The sequence below is a fragment of the Rhinopithecus roxellana genome, chromosome 18 (assembly GCF_007565055.1).
Source record: "Rhinopithecus roxellana isolate Shanxi Qingling chromosome 18, ASM756505v1, whole genome shotgun sequence".
Taxonomy (NCBI): domain Eukaryota; kingdom Metazoa; phylum Chordata; class Mammalia; order Primates; family Cercopithecidae; genus Rhinopithecus; species Rhinopithecus roxellana.
In genome coordinates this window covers 41,300,139-41,325,539 of record NC_044566.1, presented here as the reverse complement: position 1 = coordinate 41,325,539, position 25,401 = coordinate 41,300,139, and the positions used below count along the sequence as shown (strand labels likewise).

At 42.9% G+C, this 25,401-nt stretch overlaps 1 protein-coding gene across 1 annotated transcript in view; it reads left to right on the top strand.

Annotated features, from left to right (window-relative positions):
• The window catches only part of FAM124A (family with sequence similarity 124 member A), a 59,863-nt gene that overhangs the window by 5,851 nt on the left and 28,611 nt on the right, over positions 1 to 25,401 (top strand). The window contains exons 2-3 of the mRNA XM_010363814.2: positions 3,192 to 3,223; positions 23,063 to 23,796. Of these exons, the coding sequence (XP_010362116.1) occupies positions 3,192 to 3,223; positions 23,063 to 23,796 (766 nt within the window). The remainder of the gene's footprint in view (positions 1 to 3,191; positions 3,224 to 23,062; positions 23,797 to 25,401) is intronic.

Sequence of the window (25,401 nt, the reverse complement as noted above, 5' to 3'; positions counted from 1 at the left end):
AAGATCAATTCTTATGCCATGATTTTCCTGGAAAATAATTTAGGAAGGTATTCTGTATGTATGTAGTATATCATTTGGTAGCTAGGCTGCTGTCTGATAGGGTAAACTGTTTTAAGTACAGAACCTCTATATAATCCCTACATGTAATAATGTAATTAATATAGTCAAGGGACTGCATCTAACTTTCTGTTCATTATTGGCACAAATACTAAATAACATTTGGAAATGTGTCTATATTTGTCAGGTGTGTGAATATACATAATTCTTGTATTAGTCTGCTCTATATCGTGTATAAATTTTTCATTCTGAATTCACCTTTCGTGCTTCATTCTGGCAGGGTTGAATGTCTTATGCATAGCCAGCTAACTACATTCTTCTGATGTGAGACCGATAAACAGAAATATCAAGGCAGGCACCCGACTGCTGTTCCTTCATGCCTAAGAAGAACTAGGGGAGTACAGGCTTGTCCAGAGAACCCTAATCTAATACCTGGTTATTCTCTGAAATGGTTTGAACCTATTTATTTTGTGCAAAATTGTTTCAAGCTTTGTAGTTTGTCTTTCCTGGCAGTATTTCTAGTAAATAAGCTTTTGAGGTTATTTGGAATATATTTTAAGAGCTATAAAAGTATTTATACCTCAACTCAGTCTATCTTTCTGCCCATGATAATGTTTCTAAGGAAAAGAAAATAAATATAAAGCTATATTCATAAATACCTCATTGCTGTGTGTTTTGTAAAGGTGAACAACCAGGAACGATCATTTAGCCAACAAAAGAGTTGAATAAATTATAGTATATTACTCAATTTAAAATGATAATTACAGGAAATGTGTAGCAGCATGTTATGATGGTATCAAGTGAAAAGAGCAATTCAAAATTGTGTCTCCGTCATTATGGCAACTGTGTACAAATTGCATATACTGAGGATCAGAGGCTGGAGAGCAGTGGGAGGCTGTAGGTGACTCTCTGTGTGTTTCTGTTGTGACAGTGGACCGGGGTGAAAGTTGGACTGCAGAGCCAGGCCATCCATCACAGAGAGAGGGGTTTGTGTTTTACACTAGCGAGCTTGAATTTCATCCAGAGAGAGACATGATCAGATTTATCCTTTGCAAAGATTGGCTGCTGTATGTGGAGGGAACTGGAGCAGGATCAGTGTGATTGTCAGAAGGCTGACCATTTGGCAGGCCCAACCTGGTGGTGCCCTTAGTCTAGAAACATGGAGGGACTCATAGAGGGGCATCAGTTATGCCAGCACTGTCCTAAGACACTAAAATACTATTGCACTTTAAGATTCTTGAACTATGTTTCAAGTGTAAATTTCATTCTACATACATATCCATCTGTATGCAGATCTTTAAAATGTATGCATATGTGAATCCCATCTGCTTCAAGAGAATTTGGAAAATCCTAGCTGAAAATACACATTTTAAAGAATAAAAGAAATAGAAATATCGCACATTCTTAATGTGTGTTGTATTTGAATAGTCATGACATTTCTTTAAAGTCTGTCCATCTCAAGATGATTTTATTGTAATCGAGTTGCTTTCCTGTTGCATCTACCACAGTGGATGTTTGCTGAGCAGTCACTCAGTTTATATATAATTACATTTTCAAGTATTGTTCAAAAGTTTATGTCCTGAATGGTTCCAGAAAGAATTTAATGCACCAGTACTGGGTTACAAATCCTGGGCTTCAGAACATTGCTAATCCTTGACCCTCCCCTCTCTGTTTTCTCCCTTAGCCGGTATGTCACCATGTGCTAGCCAGTCAATCCGTTCTGCCTTTGGACTCCTTCCTTTCCACCTACCCTGCACACTCACTTCAGTCACTAATCATTGCTCACCTCCTGGTCTCTGTACAGATAGTATCACTTTAATTTCCTAGTCAATAAAATAAAAAATTGAATTATATCTATATCTCTCTATATATATATGAATGCAGTTTATAATACATAAAGGGATATGCAAATGTTGGTAGCTGTTATTCTTTCCAGTTTTAAAATTCATTGATTCCATGACTACTAAAGTATTTCATTTGCAAAAGTGAAAACCACATGTTGTTTTCTTCCATTTTGTTCCTCAACCAATAAATCAATGCAGCATTTTGAGTGATGTAGGTTATTTTAACCAGTAAGAGGCATGCTGCTTACGATTTTTAAAAAAAGTTTTGCATGTGCTTTTTTAAACGTGGCAAGAAGTTCAATGGAGTGAAAATTGGATGATTTAAGAAAGGCAACAGGAGACTACGGAGATAAAAGAAATGTGTATCTATAAAATTAAACATAATTAAGCAGTTTATTTGCATAACTACATCCCATAACTTCCATGGCAGAATAAATCCCTACGTGCTAAAGTGATTAATTTCCTACTGAGAATGACTTTGGGACACTAGAGGAAAAAAATAAATAGCTTCCATATCAAATTTGTTGCCAGAGAGGAAAGTCTTAACAGCTACAGAAGTAGGGCAGAAACTTACTAGAGATTAAGCAGATCCTTGGCTAGAGCCTCACTGTTACAGAGGCTGAATGCCAGCAGCTGATTCCTCAGCGTAGAAACTGAAAGGGCGATTTCACTCCAACCTTAGCCTGCCTTTTCCCTTTCCCTATCACAGCTCACATCCTGTTACTGTAATATCCAGCAGGCTTTCTTCTCAGATGGAACTGAAATCAGTGGAAATATCATTGTGCCTTTGTGTCCTGGTGGTCAGCCCCACCTTGAATGCGGAAACCTTCAAAGCTGAGGTTCCCTCTCTCCTCGCACTGGGATCCTCTGCTTAAGTCAACTAAGAACATTTCCCCATGGTGTGGTGCGAACATTTGAAGGGTGCTCATTTGCAGTAACCTTTTGAGGGAATCTGCGAGTGATGAGTCTGTTGAAAACTTTGGGACTTCTCCCCAGAAAAATAACCATTCAAAATTTTTGCTAAACCTTTAAATGGCTTCTTCCAAAACCCATCAGAGGAACTGGCAGAACTCATATGAGGGCCCCCAAAATTCTAAAGTTCCTTTAAAGTTTTGCTTTCAAATTCAGACATAACTTTGTTTTGCATAAAATGAGCCTTAGCACTACAGTTTTTAATTGGTAACATTTCTTTACCAGTTAAATGCTACTTACCACTGACTGTTTAAAATTCTGGCTTGAATAAATCATTTGGATAAAGAATTCGACTAACACTGAGGTCTTGTGTTTCAGGTCCGACTACAGCCACCTGTCCTCCACCAGCAGTAAGTATCGTTTAAACATCCTTCAGCATTGTCTAACGGTCCCCAGAGAGGTCAGTACCATAGACGCCATGTGTGTACATGGTTTTATAGTAGGTATGAATAACCAAAGGCATCCTTGCCAAAGAATGTGGTACAGGATGCTGTAACTCTGGAAGCGGAGGCTTTTCCTGGAGAATCTGATCATACAGAAATTCAGCCTTGAGGATGTAACCTGGGCTTTATCAGCTGCTTGTGGATGCTTCTAGGAGCATCATCCCTGAAGAATCTGAGGTAGCACTTTCATTGAACAAACATGTATCAGATACCTGCTACCCTCAGGCAAACAGAAAGCTCAGAGCACAATTCCTGGATCCCTGTGGTTGCTCCAGCTTATCTCTTGCAAAATCTCTTCCCTTGCATGTCTGCATCTGCAGGCAAATATCCTTCCCTCTCCAATGGAGGGAACATCTATCTCTGGCAAAATCCTGCAAAGTGTGTTAACAGTTGGAACAGTTATAGCTAAAGTGGAAAAGTGATAGCTAAATTCCCTAATTATAACCTACATTAGTTATACATGCCAATACATATGTACATCGATATACATATATATCAGTGTGGGTAACCGATGTAGGTTATAATTAGGGAATTTAGCTATTACTTTTCCACTTAAATGTGGCTAAAAGGAATACAGACATTTTTATCAATCCATCATCCTGTATTTGTAATTCCTGGCTTATAGGTGGTTATTGTATGTGGCAAAAAATGATCGGGAATATGTTCACAAAGACACTCTAGTTATTTAAAATGTGCTTATATTTAATATTAAAGTACAGGTAAATGTGCTGTGAGAAATTATGCCTCATAACTAGAAAGAATTGAGAGTGATTAAGATTACTACATAAATGACCAAAGCCATTCAGATTGATTGAATACTTATTTTAAATTAACAAAAGTAATTGTCTTATAATAAAAGCCCTGATTGTTTAAATCAGTAAATACTAAATTGTTTTGCCCTATTTCACTAGCCTGTTAAACTCTCAATTCTAAATAGTTCCCAAATGGAGAGACACTTAATTGGGTTATTCTATTTATTGATGTTCTGGCTTAGTTTTCCTTTGCAATAACAGACTGAGCAGATAGTTTTATATCTGGATTTGTAATTTAGTGTCAAATTATATTTCATTATTACTATAACTGCAATGAGCAATTTCTGGTCAGTTCAGCCAATTGGAGACTGAATGTTGCCCCTTAGTTATTAAGAACCATTACTAATAATGAGAATAATGCTTCAGAGATTTGCACTCATTCCCCAAAGCTCCTGCATTTGTAAAACCAGAGAAAGCTCAGTTGAACCCTCTCTCTCTGTGCCACCATTTTCATTCCACTCAGTTGTGCCCAGAGGCTACATTTGTTTTCAGAATGATTTTTTCTAAAATACTTGTGTTAAGCCTTAGCTCAATTTGTAGCTCACAAATCAGTCCTCTGGGTCACAACACAACACCTCTGTAGTTATCAAAACTGGTAATTTGGTTTGAGATGTTTTCCTCTCCATTATTTTAATTGCAGTCTCTGAGTTGGAATTTCTATTAGTGCAGCTGGGATCAATACCCTGCTATTGCTCTTCTTTTCTACTTTAAATGTTGAGTGGTTCCTGCCTCACTCTTCAGTGTTGGGGCCTCTTGGTGAGTAAGTGTGTATATGTGTTTCAGTTAGGAAATGTATTTGACTACAAATAATGGTGGGAAATGATGGTTAAACAAGTAGGGATTAGTTTTCCTCTAACCCTTAAGAAAAAGAAAGAAAAAAAAAAGTCCAAGGAGGCAGTGCAGGTCTGGTGCAGAAGCTCCTTCCGTCATCTGACTACACGGTTCTCAGCTTTTGGCTTCCTTCCTCAGGCTTGTCATGTTATAACATGGCTGCCTCCACCCCAGCCATCACATCTTTGTTCTGGGCAGGAAAAAGGAAAGGGGAAGGGCAGAAGGTACCTGCCAGCTGAGCCATCCCCACTTTTTAAGGAATTTTCTCAGAGACTCTACCCAGTAATTTTTATCTCTATTGGCCAGATCTTGGTCACATGTTTATCCCTAGTTACAAGGGAGTCTGAAAAATGTTATGTTTTCTTTGGTTACGTTGTCACATGCTATGGTTCCATTAATAAGGAAGAAAGAGAGAGTGGATACCAGGGCGGGGCGGGTGGGGGGAAGCGGGAAGGGTTGACTGTTCCTGCCTCAGCACCAGCAAGGTGCCTGGCCTGCCTCTCCTCCCAGCCAGAGCATAAATCCTGGCCCCACCCACTTTCAGGAGAAGGCCCTGGGAGCAGTCAGTGAAGAGTAACATAGTTGACTTTCTGAAAAGATTTGGAAACAATTTTAAAACCTAAAGTCTTAAATCCTTTAAAGTATCAATTTGACAATGCTACAATAAGAAAAAAATATTTTCTAAGTAGATTTTTAAAATAGTGTTTCCCCACAAACTGCATAATCACAGGGGTCTGAGTGGAGAAAGGGGTAGTGACTTTGTTATTTATCCTGAGTGATTTAGTTGCAGGGCCTCTCCCGGTCACAGTCGAGACTTGGGGTGGCACTGTCTGTGTCCAGAAGGGTCCCAGGCTGCCCCTGCCCTACAGCTGCATTGTCCCAGTCCCAGTTTGACATCCTGGGAGCAGCTCCTGCATTTCATTGTCATTCTGCCACTGCTGTCAGCCTCTCTCGACTCAGTGACTTTTGAATGATTCCTGATTCCTGTTGGGAATTGAGAGTTAATTCTAATCATTCACTATTACAAAGTGGATTTTTCTACGTCTGCAAGTGGTTCTTACTCAACATTCACATGATGCTTTTTTACCCGTTTGTTCCTGAGTTCACAGGCGCAGAAATGCTTCCTTGGGGTGAGCTAGCAGGAGCATCCACCTTGTTGCCTGTTTGTCCACAGCTGAGTTTTCATTACTAGGGATTGTAACGAGACCTCCCTCCAGAGAGCACCGTTTTATTTAGTTGTTGTCTTTTTCCTCAAAATGCAGGGGGCTGCTTCCTCATGCCAGCTGCCGCGTGGGAGAAAAAGAAAAGTTATCACTAAGTGTAAGGTCTAAAAGTAGTGGCGTGGTTAGGTGTCCTGAGTTCTAGTCCCAGTTCCACCATGAATTAGCCACAGGCTCTTGGGTCATTCGCCCTCTCTGGGCCTTCGTTTCCTCCTCTGTAAATAAGATGATTGGGCTGGAAAGCCTTTAAGGGCCCTTCCAGAAGCTCTAGGAGGCTGAAATATGAATTTCCAAGAAACTCCTCTACAAAGAGATGGAAGGAAGGAGGAGGAAAGAAAGAAGCAGGGAAGTACTGAGGCACTTACACCTTTTCTCTTAGCTCTCTTTTTGGCCCAGAATACAAATCTGGAGGCCTGGGCATCCTGTCTTGTGGCCTGTAGTGTAAATCCTAAAACAAGGGACGGCCAGAATCAGCCCGAGCTTCTGTGAACTGTGAGCTGCCTGTAGGTTGGTCACAGGAGAGAGACTGGTGAAAGGCAGCTGCTGCTGTCTCCCTCCCCTCACAGAACTGCACAGGTCTAGGGTAGGGGCAGGCATGGGGACTGCTGGGCATCGCCCTCTTTTCCTCCACCTCACAGATCATGGAACTGCACTTCGCCGACTTGTCCTCTATTCCTGTCCAGATCTGGGGGGCGTGGCCGAGGGGCTTCTTTCATGGATGGTTTGGTTTTGTCTGGGTGAATTTTTTCCAGTTGCAACTGTGTCATTTACCTTTTTCAGATTGACAAGGAAGGCAGGATTTTTATTTTATTTTTTTCAATGTTTTCCGAAAGGCTAAACACACTGTTGGCACTCAGGAGATCTCAATAACTCATAATACTTGCTATGGAAGATTAATTTTTACTTCCAGAATCCTGTTTTTCCAGAAACCTGGTGAGATCATCAAGCCACTATGTACAATTTACATTCTCATGTGGTTTAAATAAAAGGGGGGAAATTATTTATAAATGAGAGAAAAGAAAAACAATAATTATGCCAGGAAAAAAAATCAACTCTGCTACGTAATGCTAATGACATCTGTATCATGTGTGATTGAATATTTCCATTCAAATTAAGATTATAATCATACTTAGAGAATTACTCTTAGAAGGTATTAGGAACTTAAAAATTATATTTTTAGGAAACTATGACATTTTTTGAGGATATCTAGCCCCAGAATAAGCCAATAGGAAATAGTCAAAGAACTAACCAGTCCTATTTGAGGCTGTGGATAGGAAATAGTCAAAGAACTAACCAGTCCTATTTGAGGCTGTTCTGAAGGAACCTTCTATGTTTTATCTCCTCATTTTACCTCTAAAACTGTTCCTCCTCAAAACTCAGGATAGTCATGAACTCTTTATCTGGCACCTTTAGGAAGTGCCAGCGATGGCAGGAATGCCTTGTAGACAGCAGAAAGCACAAATGGTAAAAGATTGGGTGAAGTGATAGAGGGCTTCTCCTAGCCCCTTGACAGTTCCCTGAGGAATTCTCTGTGGCTGTGGAAGTCAGGGAGAAAAGGCCACGAACAGTGTGCTCTGCTGATCTGAGCCTGGGAACATGTACTAAGCTGTGCAAAAAGGCACACATGATGCGTGGCTGTGAGGCACTGAAACTGTTTTTCAACCTACTGGGGCCTCAGATTCCTGCCCACTTCCATTTTGGCCCTACCTTCTTTTTCCAGCTTCCTGCTCTGTCCCTCCAGTATGTCCCTCAGATAGCCTCTCTCCCTGCTGACATCCTCCCTGCTGCTTTCCTGGGGTTGCCATGTCTGAACTGCCCTCAAAGCAGCCTCAACTAGGCACAGCTGCTGCTCGGGACCCCTGGATACACTCTTATTGAGGGAAAAGGGGTCAGGTGGATCACAAGTGTTTTTCAGATAGGCAAGTCCAGGTGTCTTGGTTAATTACAAGCCACTGTAGCTGGTCTAGAATCACCACTAGGACTTGTCAGTTCTGCTTCGCTGCCCTGTCTGGGAAGACATCGCATCCCTTCCTGAGACTGTCTTTTCTCACAGCTGTCTCTTTCCACATAAATGCTGCCTTCTCCCTCTAGTTTCTCAGTCATTTCAACATTTTCTTACAGGTTCAGGATACTGATGCAATAAATGTTTTGATTTTGGCCTTGGCCACATTTTTGCAACCCCTCAGCATTTTGCAGGGAAAGATGAGCTCATTGTGACATGATTAAGCAATTACATTTGTGATAAGCCAATGTAGGAGCTTTGAAAGCAACACATGGAAAAGATAGTGATTGCATACCGTAGAACTCCTCACCAATGGGGAATACGTGAATACATATGATCTGTATCTCCATATCCAAGAGCTAAATTCAGACTTGGGATAATGAAGTATTTATTATTTTCTTTCTGTTTTCATTAGAGAAGATGATAACTTATTGACAGATTTTGCTCATTTTAGAGCCAGTTTTTTATCACATCTCCAGAAAAGGAAGATCAATGTGTCAGAAGAGATGCTAGTAGCCAATTTAACTTTTATCCATTTGTAAATGCTAGTCTTCATTTTTTCTTCTGTGTAAAATACTTTCCCTATAATTCTCAAAACAAATATTCTTTCAGAGTCTTATTCCATAAGATCTAAGCAAAACTCAAATCTGTTTAATTCTCATAAAGAACATTTTTAGCTATTGAACTTGCTTTATTTTGTGATTAGAATGAAGCTGGCAGTGTTCACAGGTTTGTGAAAAGACTCAAACATCCACCTCTTCCGTCCCCAGCTTCACACCCTATTGCAGTAAAAGTGTCATAAAGAAAAGTCACCAATATTCTCTAAATTAGAATGTAGTCGCTTAGAGTTAGTTGTATACCTTGAGTGTCTCTGTTCAGGTCTGCCCCATTTTCATTAGTTTTTTACTTCCTTAGCTTCCAAAGGGCTTATTAGTAATACTAATGATTGCTTGATATACTGTAATAAACCCAGCAGTTGACATAAAACAACTGAAAGCACTGGGGAGATGGTCTACTTATTTCCAAGTGGGGGAAAATCATAGGGTTTAGAATTTCTACTCTACCATCCACAGAGCTGGAAGCACTTGAGTGTGCAACTTCCAGCCAACAAACCCCAAATAAGAACTATTTCCATTTTTATTACATTTAAGACCATGTCCTGGCACAACAGTCATGTTTATTCACAAAACTGTTCTCAAAGGAGATTCAGGGCGAGCTGTGGCACAGCTGGAATGAGTCTGCAGCCCTGGATCGGGTTCTCCATGAGGGGCTGAGTGTTGGTCGATGGTGTCAGTGATAACGTGTTCCATCTTGGTGTGTGGTCATGGCTGTAGAAACAAGTGAGGAACCACTGAAATGCTGTACATCTGGACAGATCAATCTGATTTCCTTATCCAGTCTGTCTTCTTTTGTGGCTTTTCCTTCAAAGTGACTGCAGAATTAAAGCTTTTACTCAGTAGTGTCTATTGCATTCCAGGAATGGGGCATCCGGTATACTTATAGCTACTGTCTCTGTAGGTGTATGGGAGAGCACCCTTAAGGTTTCTTTTCCCTGCCCCAGAAGCCGGGGGCCTCACTCCAGCTTTCCCTAACTGTGGAGAGAGGGCCCTGCTGCTGGTGGCTCTTCCCACAACCCCAGGCATTGAAGTGTTCTGTGGAGGGGCTTTGGGATACTTGTCAGGTTCCTGGGCCCTCCTCCTAGGGCTGGGGCCCATTTAGCATGTAGCTGGTAGGTGACACTAATAGGCCACAGGCCTGGGTGTGTCATTTATGGCAGGTCTGGGTTTTGCAGCCACTCAGGTGGTGGCTCAGCCATAGCCTCAGAGCCACAGAATGCCAGCTGTTGTGGGTCAGGGCATACTGCTTGCTTCGCATTTTGTCAGCTGCCCAGGGGAAGGTATTAATGGCCTAGTAGAGCATATAGAATCACCAAATTGGAAAACTTGCTGCTTAGAGTGTGGTCCAGGGATCACCAGGAGCTTGTTAGAAATGCAGAATCCCAGGCCTCCCAAGGCCAGTAAGTTGTATGTACTGAAAGTTTGAGGAACACCAAGCTAGCCCATCTCTTCGTTATGCAAGCTGGCTCTTAAATCATCCCTGATACACATGGCTTATCTGAATCTCTTACTTTCAGGTTCTAATTTTTAAAACCTATAGGCTCTAGGATCCACCTAATATCTGGATGAAAAAATTTTTCACTTGATATTTGCGTTTTTAAGTTGATAATTGAAAAGAAAAGATCATGTTTACCCACTGAGCATGGTTTATTCTAAAACACAGGGTATATCCCTTATGAAGAGGGTAGAGGTGTGTGTTTGGGGTTTCAGGTAGCAGCCTTACCTGTTGGACCATGGAAGTGGCAAATGAAACTTCTGAGATGAAGGAACTACTGAAGCTGAACGTGTGAGTCCATTAGATTGTTATTTCATGGTGTGGGGCCTGTATATTCAGAGTCCTCTGAATGGGGACCTGAAAAGCTAGGCAGTGTTAACTATCTGACAGTGGATAAGAAAAAAGCAATAACCAAAGATATGCATCAGGAAATCACAGGGTAAGGACAATACATGACACAGATAACTCCTTTGATGCTTTGCTATGCTGGTATCCATTTCCAAAAAAATATGGTGTAGTCTTCTGGATTCAAAGGTAAGTTTTAGTTGTGTGACTTCACGTCCAAAGAGGGTGTTGGTTTCTATCCAGGATATGAAAGAAAAATGGAGGCAGACTTCTCATTACCATGTTTTTTACTTGAAAAGCTGAAGTGGTACTTTAGGGATATCTGGTCTACCAGAATTGTCAGGATTTCCCCCAAGAGAGGAAACAAAAGTGAATAACTGCCACTACTCCTTACCTTGATGTGCCTGGTGCTTTTCTTAATTTCAAAATAATTTTTTGCTACCCAAATAATACACAGTCATTGCAGAAAAATCAGAGAATACAGATTAGCAAAAAGAAGAAGACCCAGAATCCTACCATCCAGAAACAACCATTATACATAATTTGGTGTCTGCCTTTATAGGATTTTTTTCTGAGCATCCATATATTTCTGTAGATATATAAAATTTGGGGTAATAATTTACTAAAAAATGACATTGTATATTTTGTTTTATAGTCTAATTTTCTAACTATAGTGCAAACATCTTTATATGCCAGGAAACTCATTTCTATAATAGTTTGAATATTCATACAGTATTCCCTTATATTTTTGCACTGTACTTTATTCACCAGTGCCCTATTGTTGGTCCTATAGGTTGTATTTGCTTTTTCACTACTATAAACAGCATTGCCAAAAAACATCTTTGTAAGAGGTCTTTGTGCATATCCTTCCTTATTAGAAGACACTCCTACAATCAGAATTACTGGGGTAAAACGTGTTCTCTTTAAAGCTCTTGATCCCTGTTGCTAGGGTATTCTAGCAAAGGTGCCATTTCACTGTCCCACAGACATGGATGACAGTGTCATAAAAATTGTCTTTATGGAAAATATTTTCCACTCCAGTAGAGTTTCTATCTTTATTCAACATCCATACTGCTGCCTTTAACCCCTCCATAGAATAACAAGTTGGAAGTAGCTGAAAAATATGATGTAAAAAGTCAAGTCATATCTTTTCAAGGTTACAAAATAAGATGATCTCATCATTCTTCCTTCTTTCTAAACCTTCTCTCCTTCTTCCACATTTGTGAAACTTCTATTTTGTACATTACCTGATTCGGGAAGGGAAGGAATGTTCCACATGCTCTCACTCCCCTTTTTATTTTGACCTGACCCTGACATCTTCTGACATTATTATTGGCACACAAAGGAAGCGAAACTGAGCAGTTCAACTTGTGCTTAGAAGAATGATTTTCCTTTTCGTAACAAGAATAGTTACAAGAAGTCTTTCCTTTGTCAATTATGGAGATAACTGGGCTTTCTCTACAAGTCCATATTTAATATTTCATTATCCCAGACTCAAGGAGAGTGAGGCTCAAACATGTAGGGCCACAGATAGCCTGAACTGGGAAATTGGAGGTCTCTCTATTAGACAGTGTGATGAAGGGCTCGCCATCTGTTAGATTATAACACTTTCTGCTCTTCATTGAGAACTCCTATAAGAAGCTCCTATTATAAAGAGTATGAATTTTCAGTCACCAACTCAGATATAAAAGCAGTACTGCTTTATTTCTCTATAATTGAGCTAAACTTCATCTTGAGCTGCTGCCCTCACCCCCTAATAAGTGAACACACAGTCCTGCTCTTCTCAGGGATCCCAATGCCTGAAGGGCTCAGCCCAGGGGAGGTTCTATCCATGATCCTTTCTCAGAACCCTTCTGGCATACAGATTTTTGTCAGATTCCTTCCAGTTGTCTTCCTCCCACCAGAAGCCCAGACTTGGCATCTGAGCTGGAAAAGCTGCCCTTGCAGCCCCACATGTTCTTCTGCCTTCCGGTTCACAATGTGAACCCTCTGCTCTAGGTTTTTAGCCTTTTCTGGCTGAGAAAGCCTTTTCTGTCTCCAAAAGCCCAGCTCTTGCAATAGAGAGACTTGCCCTTCAAGACCATTTCCTCTGCTATGAGTTAAAACAAAATTTTCAGAAATTCAATTACTAAGTTTATCTGCTACCATCCTCCCTGAAGCAGTGAACAGCCAGGACTCTGTAGCTGGAGGGCCCCAAGGCCATTAAGAAAACTGTGGGAGAGGGAAACTTGGTTATTATTTCTGCATTTCATTCTCCACATCATTTAGAATGTATCTTGTATTTTTGTTATGTTTGTCACATGTGAAGGTCTTGGCTTCTCAATTAGATTGTAAGCGGCCCAAAGGCAAGGACAAGCTATGGCTCCTCTTACTTGGAGTCCTTGGGGCCTTCAATGAGAGCAGGCACTTCAGGACTAGGTGCAGCTGAGGTATAAAGGAGAAAGCCCTGAACTGGGAGTTGGGAGATGTTTGTTCTCTTTCTAGACCCACCATTGACAAGTGGCCTGACCTCAGTTGTAAAATGAGGGGGCTGGACTGACTGTCTTACCCATCCTTAATTTTCTCATCATGTCCAGTAAGTTTGTTCTCCAAATGGGCCCAATGTACACATTTTCTAAGGAGACTTAGGAACAAGGACTGGAGACTTGTCAGTGTTATGTTAAAATTTTCAAAATATTTGACTATTGCACTGAATTTTAGGAAAAAAAAAAAAAAAAAAAAAGAGTCGCCAGGCTCCATCCACTTCCTACATTGCTCATTTGATCATGAGCAAAGGCCAATGCTGGATTTCGTCACTGCTGCGTCTACTGCGTTCAGGACGTGTTTTATAAGCACATATACAGTGGCTTTTCTTAGAAGAGTTGCAACAGCTAATCATTGTCCATCTGATTTCTCAACATCCTGCCAGAATAAATCCCTTTTTAAAATAAATCTTAACTAATATAATTGTAAGGATTTCTCCCATGAGCTCTAGTGTAAGACTGAGAGGCCTGGAGTTTCCTGATGAACAAATCCTTGAGATAGGCTTAGGCTAACTTTCTCTTTTGTCTTTTTTGTTTTGTTCTTTTTGGTAGATTTCTTTCATTTCCTAATACAAGATGAATATTAATTCTGTTCCTCTTGTTTCTAAGCCCTGCTCTGTCATCTCCAGATCTCCAATATTTATTGAGATCCTGACTTTCTCAGGATGACTTTGCTACAAATGAAAATGACAAGCACATAATGTGGTTTACAGAGAATTAAAATTACTGAGTAGAAGAAAGGACTCTGTGTAGAATGCTATATAGTCTCTTCAGGCATTTTGAACTGTCAAATTTTTATGCAAGAGGAGTCTTACTACATCATTAAGCATGGTACATTGCTGTGTATCAAGCCTGCATTACCTTCTCATAAACTTTCAAAGTTCTTGCAAGCCCAAGGACTTACACACGTGTGCTAGATAAGTTTAAGTGTTTCTAGCTGCAGTTACACCTCCTCAGACTAATTACATATCAATCTCCTGGTCTTCTCCCAGAATCTCTGTCAAGCTGTGTCAAAATTTAAAGTGTCTGTCATTCCTCTGGTTAGTGTCTGGCTTTTGCTCCCCCTCCTTTTCCCATCAGGAGAGTATGTTTCAGAATGATGGACCTGAATGAAGCTTAGAAATACATTTAAAGTAAGATGGATGTCCCATTTCTGAGTGGGGGGGGAAAAAAAAAAACAGCAGCGTGTCTAAAGTATCTGCCTTACTTTCTATATATTTTTTTCTTAATAGTGTCCTGGTTTTAGAATGAGCTCAGGAATATGAATTAGACATCCACATCACTGACATTGTTTCTGCAGCAAATCATAAAAAAAAATGAGAGGGCAGTCGAATAACTGTTATAGCAAAGCCACCCCTCTTATAAAAGTGTGAGAGGGCCTATAGACCAGAAAGATCCCTTATTGTACTCCTCTGCCAAATGAAAATATAAGCTTTAGCTTAATCATTTCAGCCTAGGTTCAGTTCTTCAGTTACAGGACACTTCTGTGAAATCAGGCTGAGGAAGAACCTTATGATCCGTATTATAAATGCAGTTTGGATCTCCATGTTAAAAATCCTATATGTCACTTCACTGCCACCACAGGTCATTATTTCCAGCACTGTGACCAGCCTTGTCACTTTCACAGCCCAAAATTGCAGGCCAACAGGCCTTGTCAAAATTATAAAATTACTAAGAATTAACAAAGTCTGAGATTTTGTCGTAAATATTGGTGGAGTAAAGGAGTTGCTTACGTATTTTTAATTAGTTCAGAGTTTCAAAGAACTGGCTTCTGAAACTATGAAAAAAAGAGATGAAGGCAGATTATTCATTACATTCCGGATGAATAGCGTCTCCCAGGAAGGAATTTGGAGGCCCATTTCTGAAGGCATTTGTTTCTGGCGTTCTGGGGAATGCCTCAATGTGGGGAGGCCAGCCCTCTGCGAGTTTTGTGTTCGTCGTCACCCAGAGCCTTTTTCCCTCCTGGTTTCAGATCTGTTTTTGTTTTTGTTGTTGTTGTTGTTGTTTGTTTTTGAGATGGAGTTTTGCCCTTGTTGCCCAGGCTGGAGTGCAATGGCGTGATCTCGGCTCACTGCAACCTCTACCTCTGGGGTTCAAGCGATTCTCCTGCCACAGCCTCCTGAGTGTCTGGGATTACAGGTGCCTGCCACCACGCGTGGCTAATTTTTTTGTATTTTTATTAGAGACGAGGTTTCACCATGTTGACCAGGCTGGTCTTGAACTCCTGACCTCAGGTGATCCACCTGCCTTGACCTCCCAAAATGCTAGGATTACAGGCATGAGCCACGGCGCCCAGCCCAGATCTGATCTTTATTCATGGTGTCAGCCGGTGCCCCGGATGTGTCTTTGTTGTGTGTGTGATGCACCATCTCACCTGAGTTTTCTGCCACTGGATCACATGGGTCTGGTTGGCAGACCAGTATCCCAGCTCCCCAGCCACTCAGTGCCATTGATGGGGGCTTTAGAAATGCAAATAAGGTGTTTATTCAACCTTATACAGGTCTCAAGCCAGGCTCCAGGGCCAGATTCCTAAACCAAATAGCCTGCAACAGCTGGAGGTGCCCTCGTTCACAGTCTGTTGGCCTCGTGGGGGATTACTGGGCACTGGGGAGTTGGCAGTAATTTTGGCACTGGAATGGTGCACGGCAGTTTATTCAGTCAATGGTAAACGGTTATGGCTGCTGCCTTGGAAACCACATTGAGCATGTGTGTGTTCAGTGAAGTGTCTGTAGGACTTACTACCCGGCTTCATCTTATATGTTTGTTTATTGTCTGTCTCCTTCACTAGATTATAAGCTCTCTGAAGGCAGAGACTGTTTTATTCACCACTGTGTCCTCTAGTGCCTGGCACATGATGGGTGCTCAGTAAACATTCTTTGATTAAATAGATGATGCAACTAAATTGCAAATTGTGAGTGACAAATTGTGTCTAAAGTGACAATCATATTAATCGTTGCCCAAAAATTCTAGAAAGGGGTACCTGAGCTTGTCATATCCTGAGACTTGTCCAGGAATTTCCTTTGGAATGAGAGATACCTTCAACTAGACATGCCCACTGCTAGGGAGGGGGTGCTCTGGGGACACACCAGTTGGCCAGTTCTGGGAGGAGGGCTAGTCTGGCAGGCATCAGGCAGCAAGAGGCAGTGCAGGCACGGCTGATCTAAAGCCCAGGACTGCAGAGAGTGGTTGTGAGGGGCCCTGGCACAGGCAGCATTGAGGTAGGTCCAGCACCCGGAAGTCTGTCAACAGGCAGGACTTGACTCTCCTGCCCTCTTCTTCCGAAGACTCCAGCTGAGGATGCCCACCCAGGCGAAACAGCCAGCCCATTCACAGCAGGCTCTCCCACCTAAGGTGGGTGAAGGAGCTAAGCCATGATTTCAGAGCCCCAGCCAATTTGGGGCAGAAAAACCAACACGATGATTCCAAGTGAAGTGGCGTCATTCGTCTGGAATAATACCCCAGATGTGTTGTCTTCCGCCAAGGAAATCAAGGATGTGGACACACAAGGATTGAGATTAAGAGCAGAGCTTTAATAAGCGAAAGAAAGAGAAAGGCTATCTCCTGCCAAGAGAGGGCTCCCAAGTGGGTTTCTGGTCTGCCACGAAATGCACAGGGTTGTATAGATGAGCTTGAGGAGGTGGTGTCTGATTTACATAGGGCACAAAAGATTGGTCGGAGCAGGTGTGCTATTTGCATAAGATGCAAAAAACTAGGTAGGACTAGGTGTGCCATTTGCACAGCTTGCGAAAATCTGGCCATCCCCCACTGTAATCTTCTATTATGCGGATGGGTTCTCTACCTGGCAGGCGCCATATTGTCTATTCCTTTACTGTACGCATGGGGGACAAAGAACAGGGAAGTCGGAGCCTCCATGTTGAACATACCTGGCCTTCAGGTAGCCCTTTTCTATTGGCGCAGCTGCTGGCATTCATCCGTGCAAGCTTCCAGCTTGCTTATCTATGTCTACAGCTCGAATTTTCAGGCTGCTCTTTGTTAGAAAAGAAATGATTTGGGGGCTGCTTTTTTGTTAAAAGCAAAATTCTGCCAAGGGCTCTTTTACACTCACTATATGCCTAAATAATTTCTTTCCATCTCCCGTATCACAAGGATTGTGCCCTTGAGAGGTGAGAGAACATACTGGTGAGGAGCACAGATCCAAGCCAAATGGTCTTGAGCGGGTCAGTTAGTGGTTCATCTATCATAGTGTTGCTTTAAAGATTAAATTAGATAGTATACATTAAAGCTTGTAGGACAATGTCTGGCAAATAATAAGAGCATAATAAATGGTTGCTATTGTCTAAATTAATTTTCTGTTAAATTTAAATGGCCAAAAACAGGATACACATGAGAGGTAAAATGTTGGAAAATATATATATAACAAATGCCCAGGCTAATAGTACACTTTCTGCATCATAGAAGGCCTGAGCTTGTGCACTCTTTCTTTAACACTGTTTTCATTTTATGTTATCGAAGGAAAGCCTGATTGTCTATAATCAAATGAAAAAGAATCTCCCTTCTCCTTAGGAAAACACAAACTAATTTGAAAGCCTTGTTAATGGTGTGCTAGCAGCTCCCATCCTCTCACCAGCCTTGGGGCAGTCTGTACCACTGCTCTGTTTGGTTCTGGTCTGTGTTTTACCCTAATTCAACAGGTGCTCGCTAGTTCCTTTGAGAAGACGTGTAATAGATATGATAAAGTCAGAGCCCATCCCACAGTCATGTCGTCTGTGCTTCTCCAGGGAGGCATAGAGACTTTTCGTGGCAATTAATTATTCACATTTTCTGTCCTTCCCCTCAAATACTTGGTTTCCTATCCAGCTCCACAGAGGCACATTTCTCTGGGGGGTGTGTAACTCTAACACTTGATGACAGCTTGAAGCTGCGTTCTGTGTTCTTTGCTGTGTGTTTTCAGGTCACGTGCAGCGGGTACATGCTAGTGATGGCCGGAGCATGCTAATGCCGCTGCTCATTCTCCTTAGCTCCTCTGGGGCAGAGTCTTAGCCACTTACATGTCCCTGGTTCACGCAGTGCAGAGGGGGCTCTGGGGGTTGGGTCTTCATCATCCTGGCTCGCCTGCTCTTGGCTGCGTCCCAAACTGCCAGGCGAGCTGGTACTTGGTGGCATGCCTTTCAGCTCACCCCCCTGCTCTGAGGCCGGGCATTTCGCCCTACTGCGGAGCTGTAAACATTCACTAATCCATGCAGACTTCAGCGTGGTCTTTGTTACTGCTCTCAGGGAAACCTTTGTGTAACTGATAGAGATGGCACAGGGCTGAGCGCCCTGACAACTCCACTGGGGAGTCTCAGAAGCCACCTTCTCTTGGGCCTCTCCACACCCAAGCCGCTCACGCCATGCTTTAGGCTTTCACTGTTGTGCATTCCTTTCACTTGTGCACCCACCTGTGGTGCTGGCCTGTTTGAGTTGCCCTTGAGGGCACTGCTGAGATGTGAAGACCTGGGCATGTGCCAACAGGGAGGGCAGTTTCTAGCTTACTCTTCCTCCAAGTCCTGGGGCCAGAGGAAAGAAACGTAAGTGGGTGTCCAAGAAATGGAGCTGTTGGCTGCTGGCGGGGAATGAAGCCAATGAGAATGAGGTGGGAGAGCTGTGCAGAGGGGCCAGATGGGAGCCACTGTGGCCACACATGGATGGAGAATGGCAGCTGGCCACTCTGCTATGAAACGGATACAGTGGAGAGGCGAGCACACTTCTCTGCAGAGCCTGGGTTGATGGTGCACACGGAACTCGGAAGCTGGAGTTAGTGCTCATACTCTGTGTGACCTTGGCAGACTACTCCATCTCCTGTGCCTCAATTTCCTGTTCTCTAAAATGGGGACAATCATAGCACCTCCCCTTTCTATAGTAGTTGTAAGGATTAAACGAGTTCATACATGTAGAACATGGAGACAGCACCCATGTTAGCTAACATGTCACCCTGTGTACCTGGCCACATGCACACCTGGGGGTGGGATCAGGACCTTGAAGGGACTGCGTGGTGGCCCTGGCAGCTTCTTTTCCCAGATGTTCCTTTACTTTGCATGGTGTTTTCCCCCCGTCATTGAAATCATCTGTACTTTTTTCAGGTAAAATTCTTGATCCCCAGATTGTTCAAAGTCTTTCTGTCCTTTTCCATTTACATGGAGCATTCACTGATGTTTAGCAAAGTTGCATGTCTCCACTGTTGGGAGTTCAAGGCCCCAGAGAAAAGTGAAATCCATTTAGATGAAGTGGTATTTTCTCCTAATTTTACTGGAGTTAGTGACTGGCAGGAAATTTCATTGCAGCATTACTACTTTTGCGTCAACTGTACTTCTGCCGATAGCGTCATGAATGTTCAACCAAACGGAAATAAACCAGGTAAGCAGAAAGGGCAAGCAGAGAAAAGGGCCAGAATCATCTCTGAATTCTGTTTTCCTAGCCATCATGATGAATTTTCATGATTCAAGCCTATATGGGGGCACACACTTATCAGATAACTGCATAAAAATGAGAATATGATCTGAAAGTAACTGGCCCATCCTTAAATTCAGCCCTTCACCTACACAACACAAAATTCCAGTTGCCAAAGGACATCTCTCCTCGAAGTCATTTGGATGTCTCAAGCCAAGTGGCCAAGGTGCAACTTTCTGTCTTTTCCCACAAATCTGCCCTTCTTCCTCTATTTCCTATTTCAGCTAAACCACATCAGATCACTTGTTCAAGCTGGAAACATTAAGGTATTCTCCTCTCCAACTTTTCCTACACCCCACGCACCAGGCCTGTGGACTCCCTGGCCTGCCATTTGCATCCTTATAGCCTGTGAATCCATGCCTCTTCTATTCACCCACTTGACTGTCTGTCCTGGATCTGTAAGTACTGCTGGGTAACAGCCACCTCCAGTCTCAGTGGCTTGAAACAACAGTCATTATTATTTCCCATTTGTCTTGGGTCAGCTGATCTAGACCATGCTCACCTGAGTGGCTCTTGCCCTGTGTCTTTGGATGTGAAGGTTGGCTGATCTAGGGCGGGCTCAGCTAGAGTGCGTCTGTTCCATGTGTCTCATCCCCTTACCAGGACCGGTGGGCTTACCCAAGCATGTTCTTCTCATGGAAATGTTGGGAGCACAGGGAGGCAAGCCAAAACACATGCCACTGCTGTCTTTTTCTCCTGGCCAAAGCTAGGCATATAGTCTCATCCTAAATCAAAGGGTGGGGAAATATGCCACCCATTTAGTGGGAGGAACTACACAGTCACATGGCAGAAAGTAAGGGTACACAGTAGGATAAGGAACTGAGGCCACTAATGTAATCTCCTACACTGTCAAGTCCTTGTCATCTCTTGTCTGGACTCTTCACGAGTCTTCTAACTCCTTATTTTGCCTATAGCCAACTTTCCCCCAATTTGATCCCAACACCCCTTCATTAAACCTTCCTTTGCCCCTTATCAACTACTGAATTGAGCTGAGGCCCCATACAGCTTGGTTCTAATCCATTTTTCCAGCTGCATCTGTTGCCATGTCTCAGAATTACCCATGGCCCCCTTCCAAATGTGCTTGTTTTTTGCACAGTTCTATACCTTCATAAACACTTCCAAATCGCCTCAGCATCTGAAGACATCATGAGCAAGAGGATGTGCTCTCTGCCTTTATCCTTCAAGACCCAGTTCATATGGTACCTCTTCCAGGAAGCCTTCTGTAGAGCCCTCCTTCCTTTGTCATGTGTAGTAAGTTGGAATTGCTTTATGCTCATATTTAACTCATACAAATTTGGGAATACATGCTCAGCCAGCAGGAAGGAAAGAGAGGGAAGACAATTGAAAGGATTCCACTTGCCATTCTACTCCATGATTGTGGAGAGCTGAAACTTGACTCTGCTCTTACCTTAGTCATCCGTAAGTTCCAGAAGCCTCTTAGGTTGCCAAAAGCCTCTTGTAGAGTGAAGGGCAGGGTTTGATGAGTAAAGGTTTAGTGTTTAAAGAACAGACTATTCTCTTATACATGACCCTGCAGCAAAATGGTTATTTTATATGGTGTTCAACTAAAGAAACGTCTGTCTGGCCATCTTGTCTTGTTACAAGTTAGTGCTTTATTGGAAATTTGGGAGACTTTCAGTGTTAATGGTGTCTGTAGATAACCTTTTCTTCACAGTGACTTTAGAATCTAGCCCCCACCCCAAGTTACTATTCCATTGTATTCCTTTTAGGCATATATCAGATTTAATTTTAATTTATCAGATTTAATTTTAATTTTTGATGTTTGTGTTTCCCAACTCAATCACAAAGTTCTCATCTTATGGGCTTATGGGTCTTCAGAGGGCTGCTGCCTATGGTTGTGCATGTTGTGCACTGCACAATTCTCAGGGAGCATATCATGCCAGAGTATGTGTAAATGCACTCCGATAGTGCTTGGGCATGCATAATTAGTGCCAGCTTCTTTGTGTCCCCAGTGCCTGGTACAAACTGATTGCTTAACAGATGTGCAAATGAATGCATGAATGAGAGAGAAGACCACAAGCTGGACTGTTTTCAAGTGAGACACTTAATAGAGTTGGGATGAAAATTCAGACAGGTTTTGATCCGATTAAATTAAAACCATGTTATTGCAGCTGCACATGGTGAAATGAACTTGTAAGCCCACTTGGAATGTCTACCTACCACAAAAAAATTTTCATCCTGTGACTTGATCAAGGTTATGATTCTGAAAAGCACACCACATTGGTAGAACACAATTGACTACATGATCACTCTATGCCTGATACCCCTAGTGGATACTGTGAGGCATGTGTGTTGTAAAGGCAGATCTAGATTCTGGGTGAATCTAGCCCCCTAAATCACAATTGGCCTAAAGATGTCTCAATTCCCTTAAATGAGACCTAAAACTTATATAAATGCAAATAGAACCATCTTTTAAAAGAACAAGCCTTTTATCAGGTATAGTTATATGATTTAGAAATATGCCAAGTCTGGCCAAAAAAACTGTCACCCCATGGGAAAGTGTTGCCAAGTTAAACAGTCAACTTCATGCTTGGAATTCAATACTTTCGGGTGTTTTGCCAGAGATCACAGGGTAACCAACCCATTCAAGATGTGTGGGCTTCTGGGTGGACGTGGCCCAGCAAGGGGCACAAAAGGTATCCTTTCATGGGCAATCATGGTCTCACCCTGCTTTCCTTCCGCCCTAACCTCCGCCCCAGGAAGCTCCAACAGCAAGCAAACACTGCGCTTGGCTCCAAGGGTCATCCTTCCCTGTGTTTCCAGCTGCAACATGACACTGTGCACAATAGGGGACACTGTGGGCAGGACTCATCACCAGCCAGGGCATGACCTGTCTATAGAGTAAGCCCCAGGGGGCAAGCACAGGTCTCTCTTGTCCTCCATCGTTTGCCTTGTGCCTCACTCCCTGTGAGGCAGGTAGGAAGGAGCCCGTGAGTGTGTGTTAACAAAATAAACAAATGAAATAAGCAAACCAGAGGAGTGCGTTTGTGTAGGGAACATGTATAGGGCAAGGCCCTGCAGTTATTTCAGGAAATACTTAATGGTGTCCACAAGATGCTATGGCATCTTTTCTAATGGGCCTGTTGTTCCTTCCAAGTCACCAGACTTAACTTTCCATTTGTCTGATACATAAATATAAAGTCAAATGTTCCCTATACCGATCAACCTGATGAAATACAGGACCAACGTTCTCCTCACCCTGTCCAGCTTGGAAACTATTCACGTAGCAACAGCCCTTTCCTCTTTGGCTGCTAGGGTGCTGACATAGTAGTTTTTGTAGGTAAACTTGGGATCAGAACATCACAGGTTATGGAGTCAGTTCAGTTAGAATTTGACTTCTCTTCCTGCCAAGCCTGTACACGTCATCACTGGACACTTTAATGAAATAATCATAATTGTATTCATTCATCCATTCATTTTTTGTGTGCCCCCAGGTGAGCTTTCCGTTGAAGAGGCGCAGGACCCTTTCCTGGTCAGCATCCATATAATCGCAGACCCAGGGGAGTCCCAGCCCCTGCAGGAGGCCATCGACAAGGTCCTGGCATGGATCCACCCGGACCTGCCGCTGTTCCGGGTGTCCGAGAGGCGGGCATGCAGGCGGCGGCGGAAGCCCCCCAAGGGCGCTCAGCCGGCGCTGGCGGTGGTGCTGTTCCTGCAGGAGGAGTACGGCGAAGAGCAGATCCTACAGCTGCACCGCACACTGCAGCAGCCGCCCTGGCGCCACCACCATACGGAGCGAGTGCACGGCCGGTTCCTGCCCTACCTGCCCTGCAGCCAGGACTTCTTCACGCTGGCCCCTGGGACGCCGCTGTGGGCCATCCGGCCAGTGCACTACGGCAAGGAAATCGTGCGCTTCACTGTCTACTGTCGCCATGACAACTACGCCGACAGCCTCAGGTTCTACGAGCTGATTCTCCGGAGGAGCCCCAGCCAGAAGAAAGCGGACTTCTGCATCTTCCCTATTTTCTCCAATCTGGATGTGGACATCCAGTTCTCCCTGAAAAGTCTGCCCTGTGACCAGAGCCCGGTGCCCACCGACTCGTCCGTGCTGGAGTTCCGAGTGAGGGACATCGGCGAGCTCGTGCCCCTCCTGCCCAACCCTTGCAGCCCCATCAGCGAGGGGCGCTGGCAGACGGAGGACCACGATGGGAACAAGATCCTCCTACAGGTACTGGGGGTACACCTGTCTGTCTGTTTAGGGGACCCGAGAAACAGTTAGCTCTGCCTCAAACCCTATAGTACCAGTCACAGAGCAATGGTCAAGGAAGGAGAGATCAGTGACCCTCTGCCCAGCTCCTGGTCAAAGTCAAAGTGGCCATACTGGATCCCAACAAAAGAGGGGGAATGAAAGACTCTTCCCATTGGTTCTTTTCATTTCACTGTCAGCAAAGGTGTTCCCAATTCTTCCAGATTCCCCTTCTGTCCTCCCCTGTTGGGCATCCACTAAACACCCATGACTCCTGGGGATTTCAAATGAGCTTATTAGCTGCGGAGTTTGCCATTAAAGATTCCTGAATCTATGCCCATGTACTTAGAAGTTTTTACCACTGGATTCTTCCCTCCCACAAAGAAACTTCAGGAAAGCCCATCTATCTGGAAATTTTAAAATATATAGTGATGTTCATAGAGGAGATAGCTGTTCTCTTCCTTCGGGTGCCTCCTCCATCTTCTACTATTGCACCTTCTACTGCTGGGCAACAGGTTGTTGAAATCCTGTGATCACTTGGAAAAGGATGTCCCGTTAAACATTTTAAGGAGGAAGCGATGCCTTGGGAGCTTCTGGTTTCACTAAGCTTGGAAGGGGTGAGCGAATTCATTTTAAGTAGGCTGCCCTAGTCCTTCTGCGGTGAACTCTTTAGCTTCATTACCAGCCCCCTTTCTCCTCTCATCCTTCCAGTGGTTGACTCATTAGAGATAATTAGTTATACTCAATTCAAAATTCAGCATGTGTATTACAGAACATCCTACATCTGGTCCTACCTGATAAATGCTTTCCAGACCCAGGCTTTCTTGATTTAACAAGCAAATTAGTTCCAGGAGCATAGGGCTTTATTTTTCTGAAAAGCCTCTACCTCTGACGTCTCGATTTTCACACTTGGCTACCCGAAAAGGGAAAGTTGATAGTGAATTGGGGGACGTTGCCTTAAGAGGCAGGGATTGTGGTTACTTGAATCTCAGGTAAAGTTTCATCGTTTTTGTTGGTTTTGGCTTTAAGCACCAGAACTATAATCCACATATCATGAAATGAAGTCAGAATTTGGCACATGTCAGACAACTGGTTCAGACTACAGCCAGGCCTCATTTCTCATCAGAAAGGTCACCTTGAGATTCTTACTATTTATAGGAACTAGATAATTTTCAGTCTTCCTTTTGAACTATGCAGTTAAGGAACTAATGTTTTATTATTCAATATGCTAGCATTTACTCTATAATCCCTTTTGAAATGTGAGAAAAATTGTCTTCTGTGTTTGAAGAATGCCAAATCTTTATGCAAAATATAATGCAGTTGCACCAAGTAAAAGTTAATGAAATGCAAAGGATATTGTTTGTACTAAAAGACCAAAAAGAACGTGACTGTTTCTGAAGTGATGTCTTCCTTTTGGCAGTAATTAGAGAACTTTTTTCTCCTGATCCTTCTAATAAGATAAATAAGAGAATGCAGTATGAAAGCTTGGCCTGGACTCTACTCAAAGGAAGCATGGAAAGAATATTTCAAAGAAGATCCACACACTTAAATGGCTATAAAATCCATATAGGTGCAGGCTTTTGAAGT